The 20,802-nt window shown below is 43.5% G+C and overlaps 2 protein-coding genes across 2 annotated transcripts in view; both read left to right on the forward strand.

Annotated features, from left to right (window-relative positions):
* Positions 1 to 20,802, forward strand: part of LOC118220424 (deleted in malignant brain tumors 1 protein-like) — a 145,567-nt gene that overhangs the window by 20,884 nt on the left and 103,881 nt on the right. Inside the window, exons 4-5 of the mRNA XM_035404285.1 lie at positions 11,532 to 11,846; positions 13,642 to 13,956. Coding sequence (XP_035260176.1) covers positions 11,532 to 11,846; positions 13,642 to 13,956 — 630 coding nt within the window. The remainder of the gene's footprint in view (positions 1 to 11,531; positions 11,847 to 13,641; positions 13,957 to 20,802) is intronic.
* On the forward strand, positions 4,322 to 6,017 carry LOC118220005. The gene is made up of 2 exons (XM_035403601.1): positions 4,322 to 5,221; positions 5,802 to 6,017. Exons 1-2 carry the CDS (start codon positions 4,679 to 4,681, stop codon positions 5,907 to 5,909), a joined length of 651 nt encoding a protein of 216 aa, XP_035259492.1. The 5' UTR covers positions 4,322 to 4,678; the 3' UTR covers positions 5,910 to 6,017.

Raw genomic sequence — 20,802 nt, forward strand, 5'->3', positions numbered from 1 at the left:
TGCATTTTGAGGTCAACAAGTCTCATAATCAACCACAAAATGGCCCCCAGATACCAACAAGCTCCCTCTCCGAAACACTGTTTAAAGATCTTGTGTTGAAGAAGATATCTGAAACCCCCAAAGTGGATGCTGTAACTCTAACTCCTAAATAAGTATGAAATATTAACTGAAATATAATTTACACACGGAATATGTTGCCTGAGGTATACTTTCTGAGATAAATCAGCATGACTCTGATAGGCCCACATGACCTAACCTGACCTGAAGAGCTGCCAAAGTGAAACATTTAACTGTGACACTGAGGAGCTTGCAGAGGGACTTCAACCCCCTCTAGTATCGCAGAGTATCCGAACGTAAACACAGCTGCCGGAAGTTGTACTGGTTATCATGTACGTCTCATTCATCTGCATTTGAGTGACAAGCTTCTCTCTCCTCTGCAGAGGAGCTGCGGGTAAGAGACGCTCGCGTGGTTTCTCTGCTTTGATCGCGCGCTCGCGTGGGAAGCAAAGCTAGCCTTCATAAATGATAAATGATGCTTGCAATCCTACTCATGTTAGCTAGCAAGCAAATAACAAGAAATCAAGCTTGTTCTAATGAAAAACGTTTCAGCTAAAGTTAATAATACAGTAATTACTTTCTAGTCAGCTTTTCAGGCTAAAATGATTGTGGTTATGTTCAGTTTAATTCGTTCAAAATCAAAACACGACAGGCAAGAAAACATTGGTAAGTAGCTAACAAGCAAAGCTAGTCTTACAACCAAGGTTATTTGATGCTTACAATCCTACTCAAGTTAGCTAGCAATTCATTTATTACTTTCTAGCCAGCTTGCCAGGTAAAAATTAACTGTGGCAATTCCTTATGACAATTAATTATTTTCCACCGCGTAAGTAATTCAGTTCATGTAAACCGTTGATGCACACTCCTCTCTTGAGCGTCTAGCAGCGATTATAGCCTAACTATCGAGATTCTAAGTAACTGGAGATAAAACTTTTTTTTGTACTCCACGTAGACCATAAACCCTTGAATATAAAAACGACTCGAAGTCGACGTACGACCCAAAGGCCAATGCGGCGTCTTTAGCCGCGTTTCCACCGCAGGAACTATACCCCGGAACTAGGAACCTTTTGAGGAACTCAGTGCGTTTCCACCGCAGGAACTAGGGTCTAAATTTAGTTCTGGGGGCTTTGTTTTACCCCCCAAAACGTTCCTGCTCGGGGGGTAGTACTTTCCGAAAGTACAGGAACCTTTTGGGTGGAGCTTGCAGCGCTGAACATTTCTGATTGGTCGAGTACTCGTAGCATTTGTGTTGTATTTATTTTCCGCCATTACCCGCCATGTTTGAAAATATGTAGCGGCAAACCAATTTATTTTCATAATAACTTTGTATATCTCATAAAAAACACATTTTCAACGTACAAAAATGCCAAGTTACTCACACATACAAGACATACACCGTCTATAACTCATTCAGACTGCCAAAATATAGGCCTGCCATTAAAACTATTGATATCAAAATGACGCCAAGTTACGGTACTACAAACAATATAGGCTATCTTGCCTCGCCGAAATGAAATAAGATGTATTCCAAAGCAATGCTACCCAATATTTCCTCAATTCTTTCAAGTCACTTGCCAAAACTGGGACCTTGCCCACTAGGCCACAGGCAGACTAGCTGTTTAAACTGGAAATGTTTCAGAGTAAAAAGTATGGGTATTTTGCGTGTGTATACGAGTTATTGATTGGGTCGTGTAGGTGAAGATTTAGCCTGTGTCGGTAAAATGTCCAATGGGGAGACATGTTGTTAGTCGGATAGGCGGAAGGAAAAATAATAATGAGAAGAAGAAAAAGGAGTAAACACAAAATCCCCTTAGTTTGGGGCTTTATTGTGTGGACATGTGAAGTTGTTTATGAAATCTGTTTGTTGAAATGGGGTCAGAATGTACAGAATTTAATATTTTTAAGGGCTGAGTGTCTGTGGCTGTTGCGGTTATTTCTGTGGGAAGCCCTGAAAAGTGCCAAACTCTCTGTGCTGTACAGGTATGGGACATGCCCCCGCCAAGTCGTAACTTGGCGGGATGGCATACCTGCCATCCCAATGTGTCTATATGACACAAACTGTAGCACGATGTATTCTGAAACAAGACTGCATTTGTTACCAAGGCCGAAAACCATAGACAGACTTTTGGAGGCTCTCGGCACGAGCTCAACAGATCCTCACCGTAGTTTTAAACTATATGGTCAATATTTACGTAGGGCCTATTTTCTTAAAAGCACTATCGTTTTAGAAAGGACTGTAGTTGTGATGAAGTATTAAACAGTTAGTGCTTTATGTCAAATAACTGCACTGAACTTCTTCGGAAACGTGTAGTCTGCAGCCTTTTCTTCATTTTCGTTTAACTGGCCTGGCCAATCGGTGCTCAGCTTTTCGTTGCCCAATGACGTCATTACTGTTCGACGGCGGTAAAGTTGAACAAGACTTCCGGGAAGGCTGTGAGTACCGCTCCGTGAAGCAAGTGTCAAAATTTTTTCATTATGTATTTTGCAACGATACAAGTATTCGATGTCCACTGATCCGTAAGTATTTCAGCAAATATTTCTTTGTGGTGAAAGTTCACGTTTGCTGTCGTGGTGAAGAAGGATAATGAGGATAAAATGCCTACTGCTCAAGTTAGCTTGTTGAATTTAAGTTGTCCTTGACAATAACTCAGCTGGAACGGTTATTAGCTGAAATGTTAGCCACCATTATTTTAAAGAAAAATGTGACGCAATGTGATGTATTTAGAATGTCTGCTAAGTGGCTATAAATATTTATTTTTCCATACGTAGGATTTTTGGGTGTAAATATAAAAGCTATTGTAGCTCATCCATTAAGCATTGTGACGAAGCACACAGATTGTTATCTGGCAAGTATCTGAGACCTCCTCTGAGTGAGTAATAGAGAATAGTGTACATTAAAAGCTGATTAATTGATTAAATCAGCTGAATTGGTAACGTCCGTCGGTACGATGCCATCATCCTGCAGAACCATCAGGTAAATCACCCACCCACCCTGCAGCCCTGAGGCCTGTCCCCAGTACCCCCACCAAACAGAGCACTTCTCCGCAGTCTGCCACTGCTGCTCCACCTGGGACAGACCCTCTGGTAAGATTTCACTGTTAAAGTCACAATCTCGAAGATTTCCGTTTCGTTCTCTTTGGCGGTACCAATGGCGAAACGCAGTAATTGCAGGTGTGTTTTTGCACCTCACTTCCCAGAGATCCAACCGGATCTGACCACTGTCGCCTGTGTGACGTCAGTCAGTTTGCACCTGGGCCACGCCAACCATCACACTATTTACTGAATAAAATATGGTTGTTATAAATGTAACGTTATGTACATACTCATTCATTGTCTAACATTAGGCTAACTTAAGCTGTCTTTACACTGCCGAGCTGGGTTAAAATGCTGTTGCAGACCTGGGGTAGAATTAGTGATGATCAATTTCCACTGACGTTCTTTATCCACCTTTTGCCCAGTATGAACATCTTTACACTGCAGAGAAGAATTTGCGGGATTCAATGTGGCTCGTGCAATTATGTATTTCATGCACAATAAACAGGCTCTTGTGAATGATTGTGATATTTTTGAAACAACTGCCTTGCAAAATGTTACCCCTGGTGTTTTTGGTTTTGCTAGCTAAGCTGTTCGAGAATAAAGCTGAGCTGAGTGTTAAATTAACAATCAGAACAAGAAGAATAAAATAAAAACAAAGGAGATTTCACCAATAAAGGGCAAGGCTGAAGGAACATATGAGGAAGCGTAATAAAATAATAACAACGCTTATCCATACTGCTGTATTCTTTTATTTAGTTTTCTCCGGCTTGACATCTTTATACAGAAATCAGTCCCAGCTCTGCACCACCTATACCCCGGGTTAATGCTCTGTGTAAAGACGGCTTTATTCCGATCATTAGCCTATAATATATTGATGAACTTGATGGCAGTGTAAATAACGGTAACATTAAGGCCAATTCAAATCAATGATTCGCAAAGAGATTAAACGGTTTTAGAATGTTTCAGAGAAAATTGCAGCGGTGTGAACTGGTTAGTTGCAGAGCGTCTGAAGCCGTTGCCTGGGGTCTCAAAAGACCCACCCTGTCAAATCGCCAAGTGCAGTTAGAAAGTTTACAATCAGACGTCTTGGAATTTTGCAAGTTGCATCCAGTCTCGTTGCGAATCATTGATCTGAACTGGCCTTTAGTTAGCTACATTGCAACGTTGCAACAAGGTAGCATTGCATTCGAATAACATTGCAATAGAATAACAAACTAATCACAAACGAAACGAAGTTAGTTCAAACAAAACGATCTTCACAAAAACTACAAACCCAAAACCACAAATCAAACCACAAACCACACAGAAAAGAAGATCTCAAAGAAAGACGCTCTACCCAAACCACAAACACAAAAGCCCCAAAAGAAACTGTCCCCTGCTTCATACTACTAGGCTTATATTGGGCCACAGGCAGGTGGAGGCAATCAGCGATTAGGCAGTTAGGTAATTACCTCCACCTGCACTACCCAGACCAGCGGAGGCTGGGGACGTAACAAGAGGTTGTCAGTCTCCTGGATTGCCCACCTTGTTACTTTTTTGTTTGACCATCATTGTCATAATTATTCTTTTTAAAGCTTTAATAAAAATGCATATTTTCTCTAAAATTCAGTCTTTCGCTGTGTTATTACATCCTATTTTCATGTCTTTTACTTGCTTTATGCACCTCCTAGACCTGGTCATCCTGAGGGATTGCTCCTCCTCCGATCCCACGGTGACCCCTCTGCATCAGTCTGACCACCACTTCATTTCCTTCTCCCTCCCTCTTGCTCCCCTCCCTCCCTCCCCTCCATCCACTCCTACTGTCATGGTCTGCTGTAACGTCCGCTCCCTCTCTCCCTCCTCTCTCGCTTCTAGTGTCACTGCCTCACTCCCCCCTCTTGAATCCTTCTCCAGCCTTCCTACTGACTCTGCATCCTCCGCTCTGTCTTCCTCGCTCTCCTCAGCACTTTACTCTCTCTGTCCTCTACTCTCCAAGCCGGCACGCTCGTCCCCTCCCAGTCCGTGGATGTCTGACCCCCTCCGAACCAACCGGGCCAGCCTACGTGCAGCGGAGAGGAAGTGGAGGAAATCCATGGCTCAATCTGACCTGTCTGCCTACCAGTCTCTGCTAGCTGGATTTTCTACTGCTGTAATCTCTGCTAAAATTAATTATTATCAAACAAGAATTCATAAATCTGCCTCTAACCCTCATCATCTGTTCTCCATTTTCTTTTCTCTCCTCAGCACTCCTCCTCCCCCACCTCGGTCCTCCCTTGCTGCAGATGACTTTGTGGTTTTCTTTGATGAGAAGATTGCAGACATCCGCAGCTCCTTCATGTCCACCGCCACCCTTCCCCACTCCCCCCTGTCTGTTCCCTCCCCTTGTTTCTCCACTTTCTCTCCCCTCACTGTCTGATGTTTCCCAGCTCCTACTCTCCCACCGCCCTACCACCTGTGCTCTTGACCCTATCCCTTCCTCTCTCCTCCAGACTATCACACCTGACATCCTCCCGTTTGTCACCTCCCTTGTGAACTCCTCCTTGTCTTCTGGATGTTTCCCTCTTCCTTCAAGCTGGCCCACATCACCCCACTGCTGAAGAAGCCCACTCTGGATCCCTCCGTCATCCAGAACTACCGTCCTGTTTCCCTTCTCCCTTTTTTATCCAAAACAATTGAACGAGCTGCTTCTAACCAACTCTCCTCTTTTCTCTTGCTGAACAACCTCCTAGACCTCCACCAGTCCGGCTTCAGACCTGGCCACTCGACAGAGACCGCACTCCTCTCGGTCAGTGACTCGCTTCACGCCACACAAGCAGCCTCCCGTTCGTCCGTCCTGATACTCCTAGACCTTTCTGCTGCCTTCGACACAGTCGACCACCCCATCCTCCTGTCCTCCCTGGTATGGAGATCTGTGGCACAGCACTAGACTGGATCGAGTCCTACCTCTCCGGTCACTCCTTCCAAGTTGCCTGGGCCGGTGCAGTATGGGCACCTCGCCCCCTTGCCACAGGAGTTCCCCAGGGCTCAGTCCTTGGTCCCCTCCTGTTCTCCCTGTACACCCAATCTCTTGGTCCTGTAATCTCTGCCCATGGTCTGTCTTATCATTGTTATGCCGATGACACCCAACTCTTTCTCTCCTTCCCCCCCTCTGACACACAGGTCTCCGCTCGCATCTCTGCTTGCCTGAAGGACTTCCAGAGCTGGATGGATAACCACCATCTTAAGCTGAACCCAGGTAAGACAGAGATGATCTTCATCCCTGCTCCATCCTCTAACCTCCTTTTCTATTTCCCTAGGGGACACTGTGGTGTCATCATCACCCACTGCCAACAACCTCGGAGTGGTGATGGACAACAGACTGCCCCTCTCCCAGAACATCGCAGCGGTGAGTCGAACGTGCAGGTTCTTCCTGTACAACATCCGGAGAATCCGTCCCTTCCTCACCACCTACTCAACCCAGCTCCTGGTTCAAGCGATGGTCCTGTCCTGCCTAGACTACTGCAACTCGCTGCGGGCTGGTCTGCCAGCATCCGCCATCAGACCCCTGCAGCTCATCCAGAATGCTGCAGCTCGCCTGGTCTACAACCTCCCCAGACATTCCCATGTCACCCCCCCGCTCACTAACCTCCACTGGCTGCCTGTTATGGCTTGCATCAAATTTAAGACTTTGGTGCTTGCATACCAGGCTGCTAAGGGGTCAGCACCAGGATACATCCAGAGAATCATCAGACCCTACACACCAGCCAGACCTCTCCGTTCTGCCACCTCTGGACGCTTGGCACCTCCCCCTCTTCGTGTCTGTACTTCCCGTTCCCTTTCGCGTCTGCTGTCTGTCCTGGCCCCTCGCTGGTGGAATGACCTTCCCGTGGCGGTCAGAACAGCAGAGAATCTGACTACCTTCAAGCGCAGACTAAAGACTTGTCTCTTCAGGCTGCACCTCTCCCCACCCCTCCCTAGCCTCTACTTTACATTACAGGCATTTAGCAGATGCTCTTATCCAGAGCGACTTACACAACTTTTTACATAGCATTTTTACATTGTATCCATTTATACAGCTGGATATATATACTGAAGCAATGCAGGTTAAGTGCAGGTTAAGTACCTTGCTCAAGGGTACAACGGCAGTGTCCTTACCCGGGAATCGAACCGGCGACCTTTCGGTTACAAGCCCAGTTCCTTACCCACTGTGCCACACTCCGTCCTCACTTTAGCTCAGTGTACCTAGTTAGACTAATGCGATCGCATTAGTTTTGTATTTGATAGGATTATTTTGTCTGATTCTGATTAGGCAAATGTGATTTCAGTGCTAGTTTTGTACTTGGCAGGATTGTGTGTTTGTTTGCTGAACAGGTTACCCTACAGGGTTGGAGTCCTGATCTATGTGGTCACTTCAGGCACTACGATCTTTACTTCACTCTAGTGTGTTTTTCTGCACCTCTGCACCTTGAACTGATGCACTTGTACGTCGCTCTGGATAAGAGCGTCTGCTAAATGCCTGTAATGTAAATGTAATGTAATTTGCATTTACACTGAAAATGTATCAGGAATATTATCATTTTTTATACAATGCATCAGGGCTTTGCTGCATAGGGTTTCAGACTGCACTTTGTCTTTTATTGGTTTTTTAAAATTCTTACACATTAAAAGATCATCACCTGAACAGGCCTCATACAAAAACATTAAAATCTGAAAATAAGCCAACACAATAACAGTTATGATCAATTTACAAAAGTCCAAACGAAAATCAAAATATTTGCTGTTTCAACTTTACATGGTGGATGTGTGACGGATGGGTGTCTCTCTGGGGGGTGGACTAAATGATCAGTTCTTTCCAATGGCCCACCCCCCATTTCTCTCTCGCCAGGTTTTTGTCTTTCCTAAAGGCCCAAGACTGCACTGGGTTTCAGACTGCACAGCCAAACACTGCACTGAGAACTCCATCCTTTTTAGAAACGAGCCGCTTTCTTCTTCTGTGTCTGTCAGCGCAGTGTGTCACAGGGGCGGGGTCTTCTGGTGGGAGGAGTTCTGACATCCTGCAGTGATGCAGAGTTGGAATATATGGAGAAAATGTAAATGGCGTGCGCTGATTTGTCACTGTGGCTGTTTGAAGTGTTCCTGCAGTGCTCTTATAAGGCAGCAGTGAGTGTGATTGGTGGGGGGGGGAAGAGTGTGCTCTCTCAGAGGGGGGCCGGGTGTGTGCACAGGGCTCAGTCTCTCTGAGAGCTCAGAGGTGAAGGTGTGAGCATCCACTCTGCTCTGAGGAAGGTTTGGTTCGTTTGCGCTGAAGATGGAGAGATGTCTGTTCTTTCTCTCTCTCTCCTCCCTGCTCCTGCTCTCCACAGTCAGTGAGTACCAGCTTTATCCTCCTCTCAAGCTTCTCCACACCCAGTCAGGGCTCAGAGACTGGGGGTCAGGGCCAAGGGGTCAGAGGGGCAGCTCTCCAGCCAGGGCAGGGCTCCAGGCCGTCTCTGAACACCAGAGTTTACTATAGTAATATTTCTCTGCATCATTCATGAAGCTTTCATGAAACAAATTTTATTATTAATTATTTAGGAAATGTTTCTATTTGATTCATTGGTATATAAAACATGATATTTGAATAATCCAGCCAAGATAAAGTTTTTTGTTTGATCATGTTTGTGTTTTAGTAAATATGAATATATGTGAATATAAAGATATTTTTCAAATATTGTTTTTATCGTTTCCGTGTCTATGTAATTTGGCACCTGATAGTCATGAAACAGTCCAGGTATTAGTTGGCGTTCCCAGAAATACCTGATGTTTGCGTGAAATTTATATCATAAGTTAGCCTAATTAATATTTTCACTTTTTGTAGTTGCAAGTTGCTTTTTATTAGTGTATTTTTATAAGAACTCTTCCGTCTTTAGTGCGTTATAACGGAAGGCACAACGGAAATGTGACGTACTCTCATCAGTGATACATTTGATGCCTTTACGGCAGCACATTAATAATATATTGCACTTATTAAAATGCTCTCATCTCATGAAACTTATTACAACAACTTTTAAAAAAAAACATGTTTGCGCATCTGTGGTAACACCTGCTCAAACCTCAACTTCAAAAGCAGGACTGAAGCAATGTTGATCCAGAGTCAGACTTCCTGTGTAATTCTTTTCAAATAACACACTCTGAACAGATAATATTCTCCACCGATGTTTACGGCTGCAAATGGAAAATATTATTTTATTTGAAACTCACATAAGATTGAATATGTGACATTTTTCATGCAATATTTTACTATAAATTTTTTAAAAATGCAAATATTTCAAATTAAATAATTATTGAAATTGCACAAGAAATATAATGAGGACATACTCCATAGGATGAACGCTGAAAGTATGAAAGTGATTGTTAAACAGGAATTTTGTAGAGCTGAACTACTAACGTCAAATAAAAAAATATATATATAAGCTAACAATTAAAATTCATGTTTAATCTTCATTGTGGAAACATACCATTTCACTGAAAACATTACATTATATGACATTTAATTGGAAGACACTTTTATTCGAAGTAACGTACAATAAGTGCATAACAACATCGTCACTAATGTAAAATATTAAAACAGTATAATGTACATCTACATACGCCCAGGGCTGTACTTAATATCATTAAATGGTTAAAATGCATTCCAGATAAATCCCCTTTTTCACTGATCAATGAGTTCTTATAAAGATGCACTGAGCTTGGTAGGAAGAATGGTCTCCTGTTGCTCGTCTGTGTCTTTTGAGGAGCTGTACTCTGCACAGCCAGCGTTTTACGATGCACAGGAGTTTACTGAGGTTCATGTCTGAGTGACCATGCAGACACTGCTGGGGGCATATCCTTTAAATTCTCAGCAAAAACCTGGGGTTTACACGCATGGTAAACCAGGCTTAACATTATTGAGAATCTATAAACGGTGGTACTACATAAGAACCAGGTTTATCTATAAGATGTTTATGTACAGCACTGTGTGCCGTAGTTGTTTCCATGTTTGGTTTATTGACTGTTCATTTCCGTTTAGTTGCGTGCTGATGTGTTGCAGTCTTTTATTTTTAATTGTTTGTTTATATTGTTTGAGTGTTTCACAGCATCTTAGGCGTAAGTCTTGGTTTTTGGGATTTTTATGTTTTTGGTTCTCAGCTTTTTCTCATATAGTTTTACATTACTCATCAAACCATTTTTCATTACATTCTTATTATCATTTTTCATATTTGTGGTTTTTAACTTGGATTTTTTAGCTACTTAAAAAAATTATTCAAGTAATTTATGGCCAGGTCTATGCCTTATTTTGAGGATTGATACTGTGTGTTTTGAAATATTTCTATTCGAATTTTTATTTAATCACTGCCAATTGCCTCTTTGTATAATTGTGTGCTGTTTGGAGCCCATCTGTAGAAAGGATTGAGGTTATGTATGTGTGTTGGACTGCTGTGTTCTCTTTATGAGCTCAGTGATCTGACTGTGATCTGATAAGGGTGTTTGTGGTCTGACAGTTAATGCATTTATGAAGGAGGGGTTTAGGTCCGTGATGGCATAGTTTACTACACTGTTACCAAGAGCTGAACTGTATGTACAGTATATCTACCTAAAGAGTCCCCTCTGATCATGCCATTTATTATATAGAGACCAAGACTTTGACAGAGATTCAACAGTGCCTTACCATTTTTATTAATTACTCCGTCATAATTATTTTGCAAGGATAAATTTATTGAGTGACACGGATTAGTTGCTCCAAATATATGACAAATTCCCAATTTCCCAAGGAGATTCAACAGTGCCTTACCATTTTTATTAATTACTCTGTTTAATTGGAACTAATTTAATTATTGGTTAAATTATATTTAATCAATAATTAAAATATAATTGTAGAATATTTATTATACATATACATTTACACTTAGCCAATTATTCTGCTGATTATGTTGAGGATTTGCCGTATTTCTCCCATCTCAGAACTGGGCAGGGTCCTCGGTGTTGCAGCAATAGCTGCATAACCCTGCTGTAGTGGAGGTTGCTCTGTCTCTCATGTTGTGGATTGATAGGTGGTTCCAGTGCCTCCTTCAGATCAAGTTTCTATTGACTTTGAGTACAATAGTAGAATACAGGACCTGGGGGTTTTTCAGGATAGGTGGTGCCATGGGGAAGCTGAGTGTAGTCTAGTGGCAGGAAATTTAATATTTAACAACATACTAAGATGAGGGTGTCACAAATGGTCATAGGTTTATTTTTGCCGAAGCTTGCGTTCCATTGCTTTGTTCGACTTCTATTTCTCTTTTCCTTTTCCCTATTTAATCTGTTTGTTTTTTGTGTCTTGGTATTGTTGTTCATTTTGATATGGTGATTTCTTTATTTTAGCTGCTTTTCTTGTTGCCGAATGACTGTATGTATTGTGCAATAAAGGTTTGTTAAAACTCAAACTCCCCCCCCTCTCTCTATCTCTCTCTCTCTCTCAGGCAGTGAGGATGTGAGGCTGGTGAATGGAGGCAGCCCCTGTGCTGGGAGAGTGGAGGTTTACCATCAGGGAGAGTGGGGGACAGTGTGTAGTTCTCGCTGGGATATGACACATGCTGGGGTGGTGTGTAGACAGCTGGGCTGTGGAGATGCTGTAGCAGCACCAGGAGATGCTCACTTTGGCCCAGGGTCTGGGAGAATATGGATGGATAAGGTGTCCTGCGGGGGATCAGAATCCACACTGAAGGAGTGTCGCTCACAAGGATGGGGTGTACATTACTGTAATCATCTACGTGATGCTGGAGTGATCTGCTCAGGTAGGACTCAGCGTTATTCAGCTCTTACCAATGTTCTTATACCAACACAGGACTTTGGATTTAAATGATGATATATTAGTTTCATAAATGCATATGTATTACATAACTAAAACATAGTATTACATTTTAATATGTGGTGTTATGAAGTAAATTACTGTATTGCTCCTTTCACTGAACTAATTCAGGACTTACGCAGTCACAGCAGAATCTTTGTGTTTCTGATGTATTTCACTTTTTCTGACGCTATCAGAATGTTTATTCTTTTAAAGTTTATGTCTGTAGCAGAAGTTTACATGTGATTGGCTCATCACACGCTGCAGTTTATACGGGATTGGCTCATCTCACACTGCTGTAGACGTGAGATTGGCTCATATCACACTGCTGTATTCCATGTATAATAGCCGTGCAGTCCTGTATTCATGCAGCTGTGCTCACTGTTGTCTCTGGAATAAGGTGCCAGTCATTGCAGACATTACATTACAGGCATTTGGCAGACGCTCTTATCCAGAGCGACGTACAACAAAGTGTATAACCATAACCAGGAACAAGTATGACGAAAACCCTAGAGAGAAGTACCGGTCCAAGTACAGGGAACAACCGCATAGTTCAACTTGGACCCTGATGGTTAAACTGATTAACACTAACAACGAGAACGGCAACAACGCAATCTATGGAAAAATAAAAATAAATAAAAATACAATTAGTCGTTAAGACAGGCGCATCGACTAAGTCACCTATGAAACAGCTGCCTAGTTACAACCCTAAGTTTAGTCATTTACAGGGGGGAAGGGAGGGATGGGGAGAGGTGCAGCCTGAAGAGGTGGGTCTTCAGTCGACGTTTGAAATGGGTCACAGTCTCAGCTGTTCTGACCTCCACAGGGAGGTCATTCCACCATCGTGGGGCCAGAACAGACAGGAGACGTGTTCTGGAAGTGCAGGTGCGAAGAGGGGGAGGTGCTAGGCGTCCTGAGGTAGCAGAACGGAGGGATCTGGCTGGCATGTAGGGTTTGAATATCTTGTGAAGGTATGCTGGGGCTGATCCCTTGACTGCCTGGTATGCTAGGACCAATGTTTTGAATTTGATGCGAGCTATAACAGGCAGCCAGTGGAGGGTAGTGAGCAGGGGAGTTACGTGGGAGTGTCTGGGGAGGTTGAAGACCAGACGAGCCGCAGCATTCTGAATGAGCTGCAGGGGTCTGGTGGCAGATGCCGGTAGTCCAGCCAGAAGAGAGTTGCAGTAGTCCAGGCGGGATAGAACCATTGCTTGGACCAGGAGCTGGGTTGAGTAGGTGGTGAGAAAGGGGCGGATTCTGCGGATGTTGTATAGGAAAAATCTGCATGCCCGGGTTACTGCTGCAATGTTGTTGGAGAGGGACAGCCTGTTGTCCATCATCACTCCGAGATTCTTGGCGCAGGGTGATGATGTCACTACGGTGTCCCCTAAGGAAATGGAAAAGTCGAGGAGGGGACAGGATAGAGCAGGAATAAAGATTAGCTCCGTCTTTCCTGGGTTGAGCTTCAGGTGGTGATTGTCCATCCAGCTCTGTAAGTCCCTCAGGCAAGCGGAGATGCGGGCGGGGACCTGTGTGTCCGATGGGGAGAAGGAGAGAAAGAGTTGCGTGTCGTCGGCATAGGAATGATGGGACAAGCCATGGGCAGATATTACAGGGCCAAGGGATCTGGTGTACATGGAGAAGAGAAGGGGACCAAGGACTGAGCCCTGGGGAACTCCGGTGGTGAGGGGACGGGGTGGTGATACCAGACGATTCTCTCTTTATTCCCTGTTTAACTGCAGCCCATCGTAAGGTCAGGCTGGTGGGCGGGTCTGACCTGTGCTCTGGGAGAGTAGAGGTGCAGCATGGGAGCTCCTGGGGCACGGTGTGTGATGCTGACTTTGACCAGCAGGACGCAGAGGTTGTGTGCAGGGAGCTGGGCTGTGGAGTTCCTAAAGAGCTGCGGGGGGCAGCTGCGTTTGGCCAGGGGAAGGGCCAGGTGTGGGCAGAGGAGATTCAGTGTTCAGGCAACGAATCTCACATTTGCTTCTGTCCCAAAGCACCCTCACAGAATCAACCCTGCTCCCATGGAAACGATGTGGGACTAGTGTGTTCTGGTAAGAGTCATTTGTATACTGTGTGTTTCAGTGACACTGGGTTAATATAGTCCTAAACAGATTGTATGCATTTATATTTAAGCAGATAAAGATATTCATTCATTATACTGTGAAATGTTACATGTCAGGAGCTGTAATGCTGGATATTGTGATGCAGATATAATTTGTAAAATGCAGTGAACACTATAGAGGGCGGGGATGTGCAGCCCATAACCCTCTGATAGGGGAAGTACACCATATGTACCATAGACACACAGGAAGTGGAAGCACACAGAGCTATCACAGCCTTCCTGTGAGCTGCAGGAATTCACATACAGGCATTTCTGAGCAGCGGCAACTCCCAGTGTTTGTGTGAGTTTAATCTGTGTGGAGTTTGCATGATCTCCCAGTGTCTGTGAGTTTAATCTGTGTGGAGTTTGCATGATCTCCTTGTGTCTGTGAGTTTAATCTGTGTGGAGTTTGTATGATCTCCCAGTGTCTGTGTGAGTTTAATCTGTGTGGAGTTTGTATGATCTCCCAGTGTCTGTGTGAGTTTAATGTGTGTGGAGTTTGCATGATCTCCCAGTGTCTGTGAGTTTAATCTGTGTGGAGTTTGCATGATCTCCCAGTGTCTGTGTGAGTTTAATCTGTGTGAAGTTTGTATTAGAGCCCGACCGATGCCAGATTTTTGGGGTACGATGCCGATCCCGATTTTGGAGAGTCCTAGCCCACCGATTACCGATGTTTTGACTGATATTTTGTCAAAAAGTGCAACATTTTCAAATCAATTTGAAAAACTTATATTTTATTAAAGTTTCTATATTTAAGAACATTTAACTTATAAGCAAACAAATAAAAATAAAAATAAACACACAAAGAACTTTTTAGATAGAAAAAGTAAAAGATGATATTAAATTAAATATATATATATATATTAACACCATCTTTAAGTGTGTGAAATCAAAATAACTCCACAACTTGCTTTTACTCCTTTCTTTTCCAGCCATCTATAAAAAATGAATTTAAAAAAATCAGTTTTCCAGTTTCAAACATGTATTTTTATGAATATTATTATTATTGTTGTTGTTGTTATTAATTTGTTATTATTATTTCTTAGTATCTATTCTCAGTACATTAATTATATTTTCTTATTTTATTCCTAATACATGATCTCAAAGAGTAAGACTATCTAGCGAGCTTCCCTGTCCATAAGAATTAGGCGGTGAAAATAACTACAATGCGCTCTGACGCGTGACTAGATGACACATTCCCTCGCAATAACGCATTAGCTATTGACACAGCCTCATTATTTCTTATTATATATTCTCAGTAAGTTAAATGAATATTTTCTTATTTTATTTCTACTACATGATCTCAAAGAGTAAGTCATTATCTAGCGGAGCTAAAGAGTTAATCAAGTGTAACGTTAGATTAAATTAAATTGACTGGATGAAATACGTGAAAAAAACTACAATGCGCTTTCGTGCAGGTTACCCGCGCTAACTGTTGGTTGATTCGCTTCTCCAACAGCAATCCTTCTCTCATGTTATCACGACAAAGCTAGATAACATGGCTTAAAATTATCCATGTTGGAAGTGTTTTATCTGCGTTTTTACTGTCTGGTTAGCTTGCTATGATGACGCGTGACTAGATGACACACTCGCTTGCAATCACGCGTTGGCTATTTACACAGCATCATATAGTAGCTAATATCATTATCTCAGATAAAGAAAAACAAATGTGTGATACATTCAATCACCATTTTATTTTGGCTGGTTATTTATTTGAGAATACAGCGATGTCCTCTGGAAATGTAGATCCTACGCTGCTTATGTGCTCACTGCCACTTCATAAAGGCTTGCTAGCCAGCTAGCTTGCTAAAGTGAACCAAATATGTTAGTTAGCTCGCTCGCTTGATAATGAGGATTGATAAACATAGTGGTCGTATAAACGCATTTAATTAAAAACTTTCACTAAATATACATACCTTTATTGAGGCAATCGAATCTGTGCAGACAAGTCTTGAAGTGGAGAATATTGGATGAGGCACGAGTGACAAACGTCTTATTAGAGAAGTAGCGCGTCAGCTGCTGCAGTTCACACTTGTATTAGAGCTCCCTCTACTGGATAATTCTAGTAAATAGCAATTACAGCGTTGGAACAGACAAGTACAGATAAATAATCATTGTTTTTTTTTGTTCATTATACTTAAGGTCTTAAAAATCGGGGCACATCGGCGGCATAACTGCGATCCCGATGTCGTCAAAAAAGTCAAATAATGGCCGATATATCGGCCATACCGATATATCGGTCGGGCTCTAGTTTGTATGATCTCCCAGTGTCTGTGTGAGTTTAATCTGTGTGGAGTTTGTATGATCTCCCAGTGTCTGTGTGAGTTTAATCTGTGTGGAGTTTGTATGATCTCCCTGTGTCTGTGTGAGTTTAATCTGTGTGGAGTTTGTATGATCTCCCAGTGTCTGTGTGAGTTAAATCTGTGTGGCGTTTGCATGACCTCCCAGTGTCTGTGTGAGTTTAATCTGTGTGGAGTTTGCATGACCTCCCAGTGTCTGTGTGAGTTTAATCTGTGTGGAGTTTGCCTGTGTGTGTGCCTGTGAAAGCCTGTTTGTCTGCCTGTCTCTGCAGTCTCTAGCTGCTTGCATGCATGTTCATGTCTGTGTTATTGTACATTCATACATGCATGCCTGTGTGTGTGTTTTTGTGTGTGTGTGTGTGCGTGCATTTGTGCGTGTCTGTGTATGTGTGTGTGTTTGTGTGTGTGTGTGTGTGTGTGTGCATTTGTGCGTGTGTGTGTGTGTTTTGTACCTGTGTATTCTGTTAGCCTCTTCCATAGGTCTCCTTTATTATTTCAGTGTTGGTCAGATGCTAACCCCACTGTGCTGTGTGTAGGGTACACTGAGTCCAGGCTGGCTGACGGCCCTGATAACTGCTCTGGTCGAGTGGAGCTGCAGCACCTGGGTAACTGGGGGACAGTGTGTGATGCATGCTGGGACAGGAGAGCCTCCAATGTCCTCTGTCAGCAGCTGAAGTGTGGGACTGCAGTGGCAGTGCCAGGACAGGCCTGGTTTGGAGAGGGGAGTTGGCCAATCAGAGCCGATGTGTTTGATTGCCATGGGAACGAGACACGCCTCTCACAGTGTGCTGTTTCCTCATGGAGCCGAGCTGTGCTCTCACATGGACTGGATGCTGGAGTCATCTGCTCTGGTGAGGAGTCCTGCTCTCTGTACTGTGTACATGGTACAATTTAGCACACATTTACTGCACTGAGAGAGAGAGAGAGATAGAGAAAGAGAGGGAGAGAGAAAGAGAGAGAGCGGAAGAGCACGAAGAAGAGAGAGAGAGACAGAGAGAGAGACAGTGATAGAGAGAGATGGGGAGAGAGAAACTGAGATAGATATGGGCTGTCTGATGTAAAACAAAAATAAAAATGCAAAAACAATTTAAAAATCCACATGTCGAGTATCTTGTGTTAATACAGTGTTCTATAAGTGAAATGCCCTTGGATTTAACCGGAGTGTAATCTGCAATTATGTGCCAATTCGTGTGAGTAGTGCACTTGGATTTAACAGAGGTGTCTAACCCTATCCCTAATACACTTGGGTTTATCAGAGGAGTCTAACCCTAACCCTAATACTGTCGGACAAGTAAGGATTAATTAAGAATGTGTTTATTTTCTGAATCCAGTGGTTCCAACAGTCAATTCCCTTGTTAAAATGTCCAGCACTCTGAATACTGAACACAAGAGATATTGCGTGCTAGAACTCCTCACTTAACCTACATATAAAATATATTTTATGTGATTTAATTTAATAATTATTATTTTAAATGAGAATTTTCAATTAAATTGCCAAATTCACTGATAGGTCAGTCTACAGTGCACTGATGGAATCAACCAACAAGTCAAAACAAGCTCTATACCAGGTTTTAAGATTAAATATTTGAGTTCAATAAGAAGCAGTCAATTATATTAATGAATTGAAAACATATATTCTTTATTGAATGCAGGCACTCTACTTCTAAATTACCCAACAGAAGGCATAATACAAAACATTAAACAACTAATCTAGAAATACCAGAAAAGAGAGAGAGAGACGGATAAGAGAGAGATAGAGAGAAACCGATCGAGAGAGAAACCAGACCTTGCCAAAGTTTCACCCACTTCCAGTATAAGCGCCACAAGAAAACCAGCTAAAAACACACAACCTAGGAACCACCACCAAAATAAAATGAGGAAGACTCTTCTTCTTCCAGGCACTGAAACCAAACGCAACACACAAACTTTTTCCTGTGGCCATCTTAAATACCTTACCCAGCATGGCTTTAGGATGTTTGCCCTGATTGGGTCATGCCTGGTTCAGGAGAGAAGGGAAGGGGGGTCAGACTAATTTATGGCAAGGACTGGCCTACCTAAACATTGCATTTAAACTAAAAGTAATGGGAAATGTTAGGCATGCAGGGTCTCCAACCCCTGATATGGTGTCCTGGCATATGGTTTGTCTCTTCTGAGGAGGTGAGACCCATAGATTGTCAGCCTAGATTAGGGTATCAGTGGAATTTAAAATTGCCCCAATCACATTTGCTTTGATGCTTGTGATGGGGAGACCAGACCAAAATCTAAACACTACATATCCTACATACACTTGGATTTAACAGAGGAGTCTAACCCTAACCCTAATACACTTGGGTTTATCAGAGGAGTCTAACCCTAACCCTAATACACTTGGATTTAACAGAGGAGACTAACCCTAACCCTCTTACATTTGGGATCCTCAGGCTCTGCCCTCTCAGCTCTGGACGGGACGGTGCGGCTGGCTGGAGAGGGTGCGTGTGAGGGCCAGGTGGAGGTGTACTACCAGCAGACCTGGAGCAGAGTGGGGGGGTCCTGGAGCTTCAGTGAGGCCTCGGTGGCCTGCAGGCAGTTGGGCTGTGGCTCTGCAGTGCAGGTCTACAGCTCCTCTCCGTCTGGGACGGGGGGCAGTGGGGAGTGTCTGATGGGGGTTCAGTGCTCCGGGAGAGAGGCTCACCTGGGGAACTGCAGCACTCCACACAAACTCACCTGCAGCTCCAGGGAACAGGTGTCCATCGTCTGTTCCAGTGAGTACAGGTTACTAATGAAGCTTCTCTGCAGTCTCTAGCTGCTTGTTTGACATGGGGGATATAGTATACTCAACCTAAAGGCTTTTTTTAAAGTATTAGGAATCAGAGTATTTAAAACAGACAGAGCCTGTGTAAAAACTCAGATAACTTCTCTCTATTTCTCTTTCTCACCCCCTCTCTCTCACCCCCTCTCTCCCTTTTTCTCTCCCTCTCTCTCTCTGTTTCTCTCTCTCTCCCTCTCTCTCTCTCTCTCTCTCTCTCTCTCTCAGATCACAGGTCTCTCAGGCTGGTGGGGGGAGGGGGGGACTGTGCGGGACGGTTGGAGGTGTTCCACAGGGGCTCCTGGGGGACAGTTTGTGATGACTCCTGGGACCTGGAGGATGCTCAGGTGGTGTGCAGGCAGCTCCAGTGTGGGACGGCCCTCAGTGCCCCGCTACCCTCCTTCTTTGGGCCAGGAAATGGACCTGTCTGGCTGAATGAGGTGGGCTGTGTGGGGAACGAGACGTCCCTGTGGGACTGTCCCACAGCCGGATGGGGACAAACTGACTGTGGACACAAGGAGGACGTGGGGGTCGTGTGTTCAGGTCTGGAGCTAAGTGGAGCACCTAAAGTTCTTGCTTTTGCACTGACACTAATTTGGTGTGAATACATGATACCTGATTGGTGAGGAATTTCATGTGTTCAAAGTGATGAGATTTATCTCAGGAGAGCAGTGGCTAACAGAACACAGCCTTCATCCTGACTTATATCTGCATCCGATACATTTACCTTCCTATCCTCTGTAATTTCTGGCACAAGATTTTAAGGTTATGTTTATTTTTAAACCAAATTTCTAACACTGTTTTTGTAGAATTCAAGGAGATGAGACTGGCCGAGGGCTGTTCTGGGAATTTGGAAGTTTTCTACAATGGAACCTGGGGCAACGTGTGCTACAATCAAATGTCTAGAGACACGGCTACTCTCATATGTCAGGAGCTGAACTGTGGGAAGAGCGGACTTGTGTCTAACACACGGTCAAGACTGGAATCAGCTCCAAACTGGCTGGATCATTTCAAATGTGGCCCACATGACTCCACTCTGTGGCAGTGCCCATCAAAGCCTTGGGGTGAGAATACCTGCGGGCAAACCAGTGTGGCTTCACTTACCTGCTCAGGTAAACCTCACTCTACTGCAGACTTTATACTCCTGTTAGGACTAGTATAATAAACCTCATGACTGCAAACACAGTATCACTCCTATTGGGAACAGCAGCATAACCCCCCCCCCCCCCCCCCCCCCCCGCTCGATGAAATCCAACAGCTCCCCCCCTTCCCCGCTCAGAAAGATTTGCTTAGGCACACCGAACCCCTAGGGCCGGCCATGGTACTTGTTAGAAACAATAGAATTAGAACTGACTCATACATGCAGATTGGGAGGATGATATGAAATCATTAATGAAGCTAATTTGCCCTAAACCGGTAAATATGTAAGTCAGCTTATTAGTTTTTGCAACATTAAATTGGTAAAACTATGGACTATTGTGAATTTTTAAAAGGTTTTTAGTGTAACCCCATGAATGAGATTTTTTGAAGCTCTAAGTAGTGCAGTTTGTTTCTGATATGGAATGAACCTGTTTCTGTCTTCGTGTTTTAAAATTTTTCAAAATTTGTAGTTCATTTATTTATTTTTTTCTCTTCACATCAAAGGGGAAGAGGATGATGAAGTTCCACGAAGCAAATTTTCATGTTCCTCAGCAGCAAATCAGAGAGCTTG

The sequence above is a fragment of the Anguilla anguilla genome, chromosome 2, assembly GCF_013347855.1.
Source record: "Anguilla anguilla isolate fAngAng1 chromosome 2, fAngAng1.pri, whole genome shotgun sequence".
In the NCBI taxonomy this organism is placed as follows: domain Eukaryota; kingdom Metazoa; phylum Chordata; class Actinopteri; order Anguilliformes; family Anguillidae; genus Anguilla; species Anguilla anguilla.

Coding starts and splice junctions, on each gene's coding strand:
- LOC118220005 (XM_035403601.1), top strand. CDS start 4,679: ATGCATATTTTCTCTAAAATTCAGTCTTTCGCTGTGTTATTACATCCT. Junction 5,222..5,801: donor TAGCTGGATTTTCTACTGCT/GTAATCTCTGCT, acceptor ACAACCTCCTAG/ACCTCCACCAGTCCGGCTTC.